The sequence below is a fragment of the Pelmatolapia mariae genome, linkage group LG5 (genome assembly GCF_036321145.2).
Source record: "Pelmatolapia mariae isolate MD_Pm_ZW linkage group LG5, Pm_UMD_F_2, whole genome shotgun sequence".
Lineage (NCBI taxonomy): Eukaryota > Metazoa > Chordata > Actinopteri > Cichliformes > Cichlidae > Pelmatolapia > Pelmatolapia mariae.
The window spans coordinates 622,501-635,000 of NC_086231.1; the positions used below are offsets into that span (position 1 = coordinate 622,501).

The 12,500-nt window shown below is 47.0% G+C and overlaps 2 protein-coding genes across 3 annotated transcripts in view; one reads left to right on the plus strand and one right to left on the minus strand.

Annotated features, from left to right (window-relative positions):
* Positions 1-12,500, minus strand: part of nicn1 (nicolin 1) — a 581,340-nt gene that overhangs the window by 60,355 nt on the left and 508,485 nt on the right. The window lies entirely within an intron of this gene.
* On the plus strand, positions 3,653-5,005 carry LOC134627458 (nuclear factor 7, brain-like). The gene is made up of 2 exons (XM_065470947.1): positions 3,653-4,427; positions 4,515-5,005. Exons 1-2 carry the CDS (start codon positions 3,653-3,655, stop codon positions 5,003-5,005), a joined length of 1,266 nt encoding a protein of 421 aa, XP_065327019.1.

A 12,500-nucleotide genomic window follows, 5' to 3' on the forward strand; every position in this document is an offset into this window, starting at 1 on the left:
CCACAGGTCATGTCCCACAGGTTAGCGTCCCACAGGTCATGTCCCACAGGTCATGGTCCCACAGGTCAGCGTCCCACAGGTCATGGTCCCACAGGTCAGCGTCCCACAGGTCAGCGTCCCACAGGTCAGCCTCCCACAGGTCAGCGTCCCACAGGTCAGCGTCCCACAGGTCAGCGTCCCACAGGTCATGTCCCACAGGTCAGCGTCCCACAGGTCATCGTCCCACAGGTCAGCGTCCCACAGGTCAGCGTCCCACAGGTCATGTCCCACAGGTCAGCCTCCCACAGGTCAGCCTCCCACAGGTCAGCGTCCCACAGGTCATGGTCCCACAGGTCAGCGTCCCACAGGTCAGCGTCCCACAGGTCAGCCTCCCACAGGTCATGGTCCCACAGGTCAGCGTCCCACAGGTCAGCGTCCCACAGGTCATGTCCCACAGGTCATGTCCCACAGGTCAGCGTCCCACAGGTCATCGTCCCACAGGTCAGCGTCCCACAGGTCATGTCCCACAGGTCAGCGTCCCACAGGTCAGCATCTTTAGCATTTTTAAAGTTTCACCTGAAACCAGAGAGGTCCTGGAGACACGGAGTGGAGACAATCGGCTCTGAGAGCTGAAGAAATGCTGCTCCAAAGTCACCGACACAAACTCGCCATGTTCCTGAGAAACATTCAGATCTTCTGCTGCGCCTCCTAAAGACGAGCGTGACCTCTGAGCTCGCTCGTCTTTCATTGTTGGGTTAAAGCTTTTTTTTTAATCTTCGTGTCTGTTTTTGGTCTCGCAGGAGGTTTGGAATGAGACACGAGAGAGACGCAGAGTTTACAGGAAGTGATGCAAGATGAAAACTTTACTTTCCTCTTCACCTCCTCCTGCAGCATCTTGTCAGGATGTTTCAGCGTCTGATGGTCAATTACGTTCTGCTGGATTTAATACACCAAATCGATTTAGATCAGCTTCCAACATTGAGAGCGGGCAATGACCGTGAATGACAAGCAAGGATTATACTGACACACACACACACACACACACACACACACACACACACACACACACACACACACACACACACACACACACAAAGACAAACAGAGGAAGAGAAACGCTTGATGCCTGTTTGCATTGCTTTTGTGTTTTTCGTGCTTTCCTGCCACTTCAGGAAGCTTCACTGAGGTCCTGCTAGCGTCTCCAGGTGCTAGCCACCTGCTGACAAAGACCACATAAGGGAAGACATAAGACGTCTGTGGACACTGAAAAGAATGAGCCATAAATATCTACAGGCAGTCAGTCTGCTCCTGAATGATCGCTGCTGAGAAACGGCCTGCAGTGCCATCACGTACAGAAAGTGTGTTGTTACTTTTTCCTGCTTTCTGACGTGTGGACAAAATCTGCAGTTTGAAAACTGATACTTATGTCACAGTTGAATAATCTTTAATGTCATACACTAAATACCAGCAAAATGTAGACCAGTGTGTCTCCATGGCTACCAAAAGAGAATAAATATTAAAAACAAGTTCATGGGAGGTCAGCTCAGGGCCACAGCTCGGGGGGCCACAGCTCGTGGGGGGCACAGATTGGGGCCACAGCTCAGACCTGACAAAGCTGCATCTATGGCTGTCAGCAGGTCTGAGTAAAACGAGTCACTTATTGCAGTGCTGTCTCCACTTCCTGTCTCTGAGCCGACTCACAGACACAAACAGGCCTGTGAGTTCTGATTTTTGGGGAGAGGTAAGCTAAGCTGTCCTTACTCACTGACAGAGAGACAGCCAATAACCATCAGCTATGTTCAATCACAGTTAGTCGGTCACACTGTTCATGCTGGCATATTCATATGAAAAAAAAAGAAGGCAGTTGGATTTCTTCAGGTTCAGGAAGATGTTTCTCTTCTCATCCGAGAGGTGGCGACTCCCAGGTAAGGAAACCCGAGAGGGCGTTGTCCTCGTTGGAGATGGTCCTGACTCGCTGCCAATCAAGTGAGTCGTCACATGAGCCCAGGTGTGAAAACTGTTGGGTGATTACCATCACCGGGGCCGACAGGTGAAACCTCCGTGAGACACTGCCCCGCCCCACCATCATGTGTGGCTTAGTTAACACATAATTATTTGGAGGTGTTTTCTTGTTGATGTTTATGTTAATGGTTTATTTTAGCTTATTACTCGAGTCTTTGTCACATCTTTATTAACAAGATAATCAAACTCTGTCAGAGCTCTGTGGAGCCAACCATCCCTTTAACGTTAACTAGTAATGACTTCATGAACTTCTTCACAAATAACATTTGAACCATTGGAGAAAAAATGACTCATGTAATATTATCTGCACCTACTTTGAGTACCATTGATATTCATTTAGACTCTTTTTCTCCAATCGATCTTTCTGAGTTAACTTCAATAATTACTTCCTCCAAACCATCAACGTGTCTTTTAGACCCCATTCCTACAAAACTGCTCAAAGAAGTCCTGCCATTAATTAATGCTTCAATCTTAAATATGATCAACCTATCTCTAATAATCAGCTATGTACCACAGGCCTTCACAGGCACAATAATGCATTACATTACTGCATTACTAAAAAATGTAATGTGATTACAGTGAGGTATTACACCTGACACACTGTAATCAGCCCTCTGTGTGTGTCTTTTTATAACAATCCTCACATTGTGTCTTACTGATAGCAGAGGCCTCTCGGGTCTCTGTAACTGTGACTCAGTTCAGATGAGTGATCTGCTTTTACGATCCCAGCGTGCTCAGACAGGTCAGTCTGGGTTTACGTGTCAGCTGTGAGAGGTTTTCTCTCTGATTTCTGCAGTAACACGGAGGAGTCGTCCTCACGCCTGACGAAATAAACCGCTCAGTGAAATGAAGTGAAAAGGATTTAAAATCATAAAAACCTGTTTGAATAATCAGAAGGAAAAGACGTTTATGGAGTTAAAGTATGTTTGAGGAAGTCGTTACGACCCTTTGTGTCATGTGTTACTTTTACTAAAATAACATGAGAGAGCCTTACCATCTTATTTTAAAAATCTCCAAAAATACAACAAACCCTGTTCTTTAAATCTGCTGATGCAGTAAATCCTGAGAATACAGACAAAGTGTTTCCTGCAAAAAGGGCCCAAATTAAATCACCAAGTACTCAAATCACACGTTACATAAATCTTTAAACGAAACGCTGGTGGAAATGAGACGAGGAACACACGACCGTCTGTGCGTTAAACCACGTCAGTAATCACCCGCACCGCTGCTGCACGCCGGCAGATTTTCCACTCTGATAACTGTGGAATGAAAGAAACCTGACCTGCAGGTAACACAGAAGCATTCATGCGATCTCACAGAGCTCCACCCTCACCTGTCTCGCCTGCCGTAAAACAGGAAACAGGTTGTTATTCTAACCAAAGACACAGAGACGGACAGACTGAGCTGCTGCACAGAGACAGCTGCTGATGCTCCACACTGAAGGTGAGTTTGAAATAGTTTAAACGGCTCACGGTGATTTCCATTTATCAGTAGCATGTGTCGTGTAGCTTCGTGCTACAGTGAGAACAGGTTCTGTGGTTTGTGTCTCATGCAGTGACAATAAAGGCATTCATTCAGCAGCAGAGGAGGGAGGGGAACCACGACTGACTGTACTTCCTGTCTGCTGCTTCCAGCTTCACTCGGAGACTCCATGGCTTCCAGATCAGAGGAGGATCTGTGCTGTCCGATCTGTCACGACATCTTCAGAGATCCCGTGCTTCTGTCGTGCAGCCACAGCTTCTGTAAAGACTGTCTGAGGAGATGGTGGAGAGAGAAGCCAACACACGAGTGTCCAATGTGTCAGAAAAGATCTTCAAGGGTGGATCCACCGGTTAGTCTGGTGCTGAAGAACCTGTGTGAGTCGTTTGTAGAGAGGAGAGATCAGAGAGCTTCAGAGGATCTCTGCAGTCTGCACTCTGAGAAACTCAGACTGGACAACGAGCAGACGAAGCACAGCGACCACACGTTCAAGCCCATCGATAAAGCTGCACAACAACACAAGAATGAGCTTCAGGAAACTGTGGAAGCTTTAAAGCAGAAGTTAAAGGTCTGTGAAGAAGTCCAAGTGAAGTTTGATCAAACAGCAGAACACATTAAGGCCCAGGCCCGACGCACAGAGAGGAAGATTAGGGAGCAGTTTAAGAAGCTTCACCAGTTTCTAGCAGAGGAAGAGGAGGCCAGGCTGACCGTGCTGTGGGAGGAAGAGGAGCAGAAGAGCTGGATGATGAAGGAGAAGATGGAGGTTCTGAGCAGAGAGATAGCAGCTCTTTCAGACACAATCAGAGCCACAGAGGAGGAGCTGAGAGCTGAAGACGTCTCATTCCTGCACAACTACAAGGCTGTGGTGGAAAGAGCCCAGCGCTGCCCCCTGCTGGATGATCCACAGCTGCCCTCGGGAGCTCTGATAGACCAGGCCAAACACCTGGGCAACCTGACCTTCAGCATCTGGAACAACATGAAGTATATGGTCTCCTACACTCCTCTGATTCTGGACCCAAACACTGCAAACCCAGAACTGACCCTGTCTGAGGATCTGAGCAGCGTGAGGGTGGGTGGGCTGCAGCAGCTCCCCGATAATCCAGAGAGGTTTGATCATCTCTGCTTCGTCCTGAGCTCTCAGGGCTTTACCTCAGGGGCCCACAGCTGGGTCGTTGAGGTTGGAGACTGCGGACACTGGGGACTGGGCGTGTTAGCGGAGTCCGTCCGGAGGAAGGGACCCATACGCTCTGGATTTGGTGGAATAGGATTCAATCAAGGTGAATACTCAGCTCGCTCAGGATCTGCTCCCCCCACCGTCCTCCAGCTGCAGAAGAAGCTCCAGAGGATCCGAGCGAGTCTGGACTGGGACGGAGGACAGCTGTCGTTCTCTGACGCTGACACTGACACACACATACACACCTTCACACACACTTTCACTGAGAGGATGTTTCCCTTCATCAGCATCGGGGATAAACTCCCAGTGAAGACTCTGCCCGTGAAGCTGTCGGTGGATCGGAGATATTAAACCAAACAGACACGTGACCCCGTCTGAGCCCGGAGGGAGGAGTGTGTGTGTCCCTGTTGGACAGGTTTGTTCTCGTATGTAACTCATGTTCCTGTGTATAAACGTGTGTGTGGATCAGTAACTCGTCTGTCACTGTTCACCTGAACTATCAGAGATTGTCTTTCCTCTCAGCAGCATCTGTCCACAGACTGTAAATAAAAGAGCTCAGCTAATGTGACGCATGTGACCTCTGACCTCTTCACTTGTTCTCAGACAGCTGACACTGCACACACACAAACACACACACTCTACATCCCCATAACCGCTCTGTGATACCCGGGGTCACACCAACAGAGCCTTGGCCACACCTGAGACGGTACCTGAGGGTGGAGGGTGCAGAGGACTCATTCAAAGAGTCCCCGGCTCTCCTCCTCTGTGCGACTCTCGTGTTACTGCTCGCTCTTGGCCTGACCCCGCCCCCGTGACCAGTTTGCTTTGGGAGGCGCTGACATGAGCTGCTATCACAGGGCACACCTATCTCCACCACACGAACATGGCAACTCATTCAAACAAGAAATTCAAAATCTGAGACGGTGCTTCTCAGAGTCAAATCCACAGTCAGCAGCTGTCACAGCTGCAGGCAGCTCGCTCCAAGCTGCACTCAAAGATCATCTCCAGCCTGTGTTTCTTTCTCCGCCCTTTATTTTTCTGGCAGGTACATCGAGCTTTCTGTGCTAGGACCTGAGACGTAATAATCTCAGTTTCATTTGAAATGTATGGATTTCTGCAGCCTGTCTGTGCGGCAGCTGTTCAGAGAGGTGAGGCCAAGATTGGTGGGCAGCTGGGATCAAGGTGGCAATCGCTTACTTCCTGACGTTCTTCTTTCCTCCAGTTTCTCCTCCAGCGAAGGTGTGACAAATGGCTTTCTCTGCTGCCTCAGGAAATACAGCTCTCCTGCCACCTCAATAAGTCATGAAGGAAAGATGGCGGAGTGCCCCGGGAGCTGTGCGGTGATGGAAAACCAACACTGGGACTCATTTGTGTTTGTTGAACAGCAGGAGAGATGAAAAAGTGCCTCAGAGGACTCGACGGCGAGCAGCGAACATGTTCCCGAGGCCTTTAATAGACGCGCAGGCAGGAAGTCGCTTTAGTTCTGCCTGACTCTGATTTACAGACGGACCGTGGAAGCACGCCGCTGAAGCCCGATGATGAGCTGTCAGCACAGCGAGCGCACTATGATGCACGACGACCCGAACACACGAGGCGTGGCGGGGAGAGAGGACGGCGGTGTCAGAAGGGTTACTGTATTAAACAACGTCCACTTTGATGCCGTGACGACGTCCTCGTCAGGTAGTCAGAACACCTGGACACGTTCCTCTGAGCTCCTCCGGTCCCAGCCCGGCGCCCCGGAGCAGTTTGGTGCCCGGCCCGTTGAAGCCTCGGTAGAGAGCTGTGATTGGCTCCTGGAATATTTCAGCTGCTCTCACGCCCGAGGACGTTTCTGTGCCGCAGCGCTCGGCCCGTCTCCTGCTGCCTCCTGCTGTCTCCTGCTGTCGGTCGCTCCAGCTTCCGTTTCCCTGTGACTCATGTTGGAGCAGAGACCCTGTCTGACCTCTGACCCCGAGCAGCCTGCGTTTCTAACAGACACAGGCTCCTCCTCCTGGTCAGCAGCTCGTTAGATGCAGCAAAGCTCTCAGAGCTTTAACTGACCTCCTCTTCCAGCCCCTCCCTCAGGTCATCGGAGCAGAGGATCAGGGCAGCCAGCTGCCGTCATCCATCAGACGGTGTTTGGGTAATTAGGAATCTGATGTTCTGTAGAAATAAACTTATTTCACTCCAGACGTGGTCGCTTTGAGCACCACTCTGCATGTTTTATGGAGACGTTCAGTCAGAAACAGAGTGAGATGGATTTCAGCTTCAGCTCCTCCCTAACGATTTATTTGCCGTCCTCTCTCCAGCGCGGCAGCTTCAGCTCAACAGGCACAATAATCCACCTTTATGTGAGCCGTAGTTCTTTGTGGTTCGATCAGCAGGCTCCTCCCTGCTCACATCCAACAGGTATTTACCCACCACAGAGTCAGGTTACGGTTACGAGTGGTTCCATGATAACTGTGTGTGACGGAGCCGTGAGGCGCGGTCACGTCTAGGCTCAGACTCTGGCTGTAATCACACTTCATGCAAACTCCTCTGATGGGACCTTCGTGTTTGAATACCACAGGGAAGCACATCTTGTTCCCTGGACCTGTGCTCGGGCTCTAGCAGACGACCCCCCTCGGCCACATGCACGATTCATGTTTCACTGCTACCAATCATTCATCCCACAGAGAGCTAACCTCAGCAAACACAGCTCATGTGATTCAGTGGAGAGACAAAGGCCCGTGTGAGTCGTTGTGGGCGTTTGGTTTGGATGAAAGCATCGGGAGGCCTCGAGCGTCGGATGAAAGCCGCCTTTTGTTGATTGGATTATGGAAGTTTGATTGGATTCACTTCAGAGGTGTAGTTTCACCTGCGTGGGTCATTTTCTCACAGTTATCAGTCAGAGGTGAAGGCCAGCAGTCTGATGAACTGCAGCTGCGAACACAGGAAGACCCACGTTTACTGCCCGCTCACGTGTAGCGCTTCAAAACCAGAGTCCCACCCTCAGACTGAACACACAGCTGTGTGAGTAAAACTAGCGTTTAGTCTTTACAATACAAATCATACTTCTATCATATGTGGTAATAAAAGATTAGGGTAGTATGCTCTCAGTACACCTGTACAGTACACCTGTACAGTACACCTGTACAGGTGTACAGTACACCTGTACAGTGCACCTGTACAGTACACCTATACTGTACAGGTGCGCTGAGAGCTTGGTTTACACTGCTGGCCGTGAGTCAGACTTGCTCCCGGCAACTTTGAATAATCTTTGATTATTACTGTGGACAGAATTTCCAGGTCTCAGGTCGTTCCTGTTTGCAGCTGTTCAGGCAGAACCAGACGGCAGACAGACTCATCTCTTCGAGCTGTTGTCACGTGACCAGGACGGGACACGTTTGATGGGTCGCCGTCGCTGAACAAACAGAGCTCACGCCGCAGAGACGTTCCTCTTTTCTTTTTTTGGTTTTAAGGTGAAGCTTCTGCAAACGTTGCTGTTGAGTCTTCAGACAGATTCACCAACGCATCAGAACCGTCTGCACGCTGCGTTATTTACGATTCACCTAAGCAGATCTTGTTGGACCCTCATGTGCAGCAGGATGTCAGATATACTGCAGTAAATATTCACGTTTTACTATCATTATTATTCATGACTGTATTAGTTGAAACCTTATAAATGAAAAAGTTGTAAACAGTTGAAACTTAGATTTTTGAGATGGTGAAACTTTATTTAGGACTCGTGAACTCCAGACTTCCCAGCAGCCACTCCTCAGAGACCCGCCCACACAGCTCAGCGGTTCCTCACAGCCTGGATGTGAAACTCGTTCTGTGGAATAAAGAGAACAAAGGCATCCTTACTTTTGGCCGTTTGCTTTCAACTGACTGTTAGTGCACGAGATTTCTGCTGGAAACCCGAAATTCAGCCACAGAAACGCTGTAAAAAGAGTAAAAGTCAAACTAAGAAACAAAAAGTCAGACACACTCTGAGCCACTTTCACTGATGTGTGCACAGAAATGCTCACACACAAGAGTCACGAACACGAACAGGCCACTTCTCTAACGTCATGAGTGATTAGTGATTTGAAATCGACACGTTTGCGATCGGAGTGTCTGCGGTTTGATCCCCGCCTCCTCTGCGCTACATGTCCAAGTAATCTGGGCGAGATCAGAAGCTCCGAGTTGCTCCTGAGCGTTGTTCAGCGTGAAGCTGTTACTGCTGCATTTACCAGGCTGAGGTCAGGAAACACTGATGAAGTCTCACACTGAGCTTCAGTGTCAAAGCTTTTTCTGACGTTCACGTTCGAGCTGCTTCTCAGTAATTACAGCTATAATTATAATTATGGTTCCAGAGCCTGAGCCATGCCACGGCTGAGCCACATTATACGTAGCTGGTATCTCTCACACACTAGCTCAGTGTTGGGCTGTCTCCTGTTTATTTGAGTGTAAAAATATTTTATCACTGAATAAAACTCAACTTTAGATGAGATGAAAAATATGCTTCAAATAAGTTTAATCTGAATCTGTGGAGGACTTGATGGATGTGTTTAGATGCAGAATCATGAGTGTTTGTAGCATCTGCTCTAAGACTGGGCCCAGATAAACACCCTCAAACAGACAAACACCTGAAACAGGAAAATCAAACTTTGCTCACATGAAAAGTGTGTTTTGGTCTCAGCTCGTTCTGCGCCTGCGGTTTTGTTTTCAAGGACGCTGGGTGGAATTAGCATCAGTGGGAGTCTTCAGGTCAGAAGCTCATCACTGTAACCTTCAGGCTGCTGTCAGAAAAACAAATTAAAGTCTTTGTGATCTGCAGGCCTGAGCGCCCGCTCACTGCACGCTGAGAAAAATGGAAGACCTTGGCATTTCCAAAGGAAATGTTAACACGCTGCGATTCTGGTTCCACATTTTAACACACTGTCATCCTGTCATGTTTGGACTCATAAAGGCTTTACATACAGTGTGTGTGTGTGTGTGTGTGTGTGTGTGTGTGTCTCCGTACTGTAGCAGTCAGGCGGAGGCTGATATATCTGCAATGACATGCCTTAAACAACGGCGAGGAAGATAAGTGAGGTCGGCGTGAAATATGATTAAAGCACAGCCTTCCCCTCGCCTTTGATTTAAAGGAGCACGGCACAAACAACTCATCTCTCCCACCCACACACAGACTTCAGAGGAAAAGCATGAAAAACCAGCAAAGAGCAAAAGAGGACAGAGAGGACGGAGACGCCACGTCAGCACTCTGAGAGCAAGTTTGGGGCACATTTTACTCTTTAACGTGAAAAAGTCCTGCAGGAAGAAACGAGTCTGACCGTCGCATCAGCTGACCCCGTCCAGGACCATCAGTCAGCTGATGTTTGTCCGTGTGCAGCGTTCCAGGTTATTTCGCTTATTTCTGAATAACAGGGAAATGTTCATGAACTTTGGAGTCAACGTGTTTCCTGCCCTGCGCGGGGCAGCAGGTGCAGCTCCAATCTGAGATGTTTCACAGGTTTCTGTTGCAGTGAACTCCTGCTCTGTGACGCATCACAGCACCGCGACAGGGGCGCAGCTAGAGAAAATTTCTTAGGGTGGCAAAGAAATCAAATGGGGAGGCAAAGTCAAAGTCTTTTTTTTTCAAACACATATGGTTAAAATAGCATACACGCTTTTCATATAAATACAGTCCATAACTTGATTATTGTCTGTAGCCCACATAATTACACACTTTATTTACATAAAACATGTGAGCTTTGATGCTATGTACTGTATAGTCTGTATAATAAATAAATATGTCGCCCAATAAATATAAAATCCAGAAAGCTACACAACATGGGGCGGTTCATTTACAAACACTAACTGAAGTTTCACTGTTTTTTGTTAGAAAATCATGAAATTGTTACGTTCTTAAATTACACAAAATGTCAGAAATCTGCACTGTCATGAACAAAAATTTAAACCTAATTTTTCATGATTTGTTGGATTAACCCACTGAGGTCTGAAATATAACTGCTCATTTTTGACTCCTTTTGAGTTTACGTTTGTATTTCACATTCAAATTGGTTCATTTTATTTTCTTCCTGCCTTGCTTTGTTTCATTCGTTTCAGCTCAGCCTCACGTGTCTGAATTTAGTTGTTTTTTCATTGATATACTGTATTAATGTTACTGATCTGAAATCACACAAAACACTTAAAATCCTAGTAGTAGTTTTTTTTACTGTAAAAAAACCCACAGACATGTTGAGTAAATTATTTTTATAACTTGAAATGCAAATATAAATTGTACATTTTGAAAACGTATGCACACATTTTGTAAACATATACAACTATTGATCTAAAAATGCAGCCAGTACACCTGCTGTTTTTTATTTTGTACAACCATTTAAAAATATTACTAAAACTAAAATGAAGAACAATCAGGTGTCGCAGTAAGATGCCCCACAAATGATGTGTGCCAGTAAAAAAAAAAGTTTTTCCACCAGGAGAACAGCGCAGGGAGAAACCTGCAGGCCTGACAACAGGAGGTGTATCACTCCGCTGGTTTTCTACCTGGTGACAGTGTTTACACTGCAATGTGCCTTTGTGACATTCATTAGTGCCCTCACTGACACACAAAACAAAACAATGACTACACAACACACTAACTACACACTCCACACTAAATGTTACAAATTTCCCACATCTAAAAAAACTCTCTCTCTCACTCACACTCGCTCGCTCTGTCTCCCTGCCGTTGGCGTCACTCCCAAAACGTTCCCCTCTTCCTAAACAACCAAATCCCACGTGTTGATATTTTTTAAATTGGTTGACATGGTACATTTTTCCATAAGAAAGAGGTGGCTTTTCTTTCTTTGCTGTTTTCGGGCTGTCCTTAGAAAATGCTTAACCCCCCCCCTCCCCACACACACACACAAAACTTGACGACAGTATTTAGAAAAAAGCATGGCTTATATATTTTTTAATCATAACTCTGGATTTACTGAACTGTAATTAAAATTTAAAAACATCCTTTGAAGTCCGAACTTTCAATATGGGCTGAAATAAAGACTCAGAGTGCAACAACCAATCTGAAATTCCCGTTGTGTTGTTCAAAATGTGCTCTGACACAATCATAAGCATTGGCTGCTACTGACAACAAAAAATAAAGCCGTTCCATGCTATGGGCTGAACCATTTGTTAATGGTGGAGGGGGGTCACACTATTCAGTATAATCAGTTTTAGCATTTATATTCACTGTTGACTGTAACTACGCTCAAACTGTTAATGCTATCTTATTTTAATAAACAACACTGTCATATGCAAAACTAGGGTGGCACTTGGGGTGGCAAGGGATCATTTTAGGGTGGCACTTGCCACCCCATGCCACCCTTCTAGATCCGCCCCTGCACCACGAGCCGCTTTACAGCACCCTCCATTCTGATTGGGGCAGAAGCAAGCAGCAGAGAATTTGTAGCAGCGAGGAGTACGTGTTGTTACTCATGCTGGATTTATGGAAGCTAAAATAAAATGTGTGCTTCATGTTTGGAAGCAGGTGGAAATCGTTGTTGTATCTCTCCACTGAGCTGAAGCTGTTTCTGCTCACTGACATTATAGAGAAAATACGAAGAGGTTAATGTTATACGACTGAAAGTAACAGCTGCTGCAGACAGCGCTGTGAGTGTGTGTGTGTGCGTGCTTTAAGCACTTTGGTCAGTAAGACTGGGAAAGAGCTGCTGTAGTAATAAAGTTTAGCCTGACAGAAACAGGAGAATAAAAATGTGACTGTGAGATGGAGCAGACTTATCGATCTCTCAGGGCTGTCATCAGAACACGGAGAATCTGATGGATTATAATCAAATGCTTCATTAAATGAATGTTTGAAGACAGTTTAAGGCAGGGGTGTCCAACTCCAGGCCTTGAGGGT

Bases quoted from the DNA above. Each gene is read 5' to 3' on its own strand.
- LOC134627458 (XM_065470947.1), top strand. From the start codon at position 3,653: ATGGCTTCCAGATCAGAGGAGGATCTGTGCTGTCCGATCTGTCACGAC. The intron at 4,428-4,514 runs GCAACCTGACCT...CTGCAAACCCAG, and splicing joins AGACCAGGCCAAACACCTGG to AACTGACCCTGTCTGAGGAT.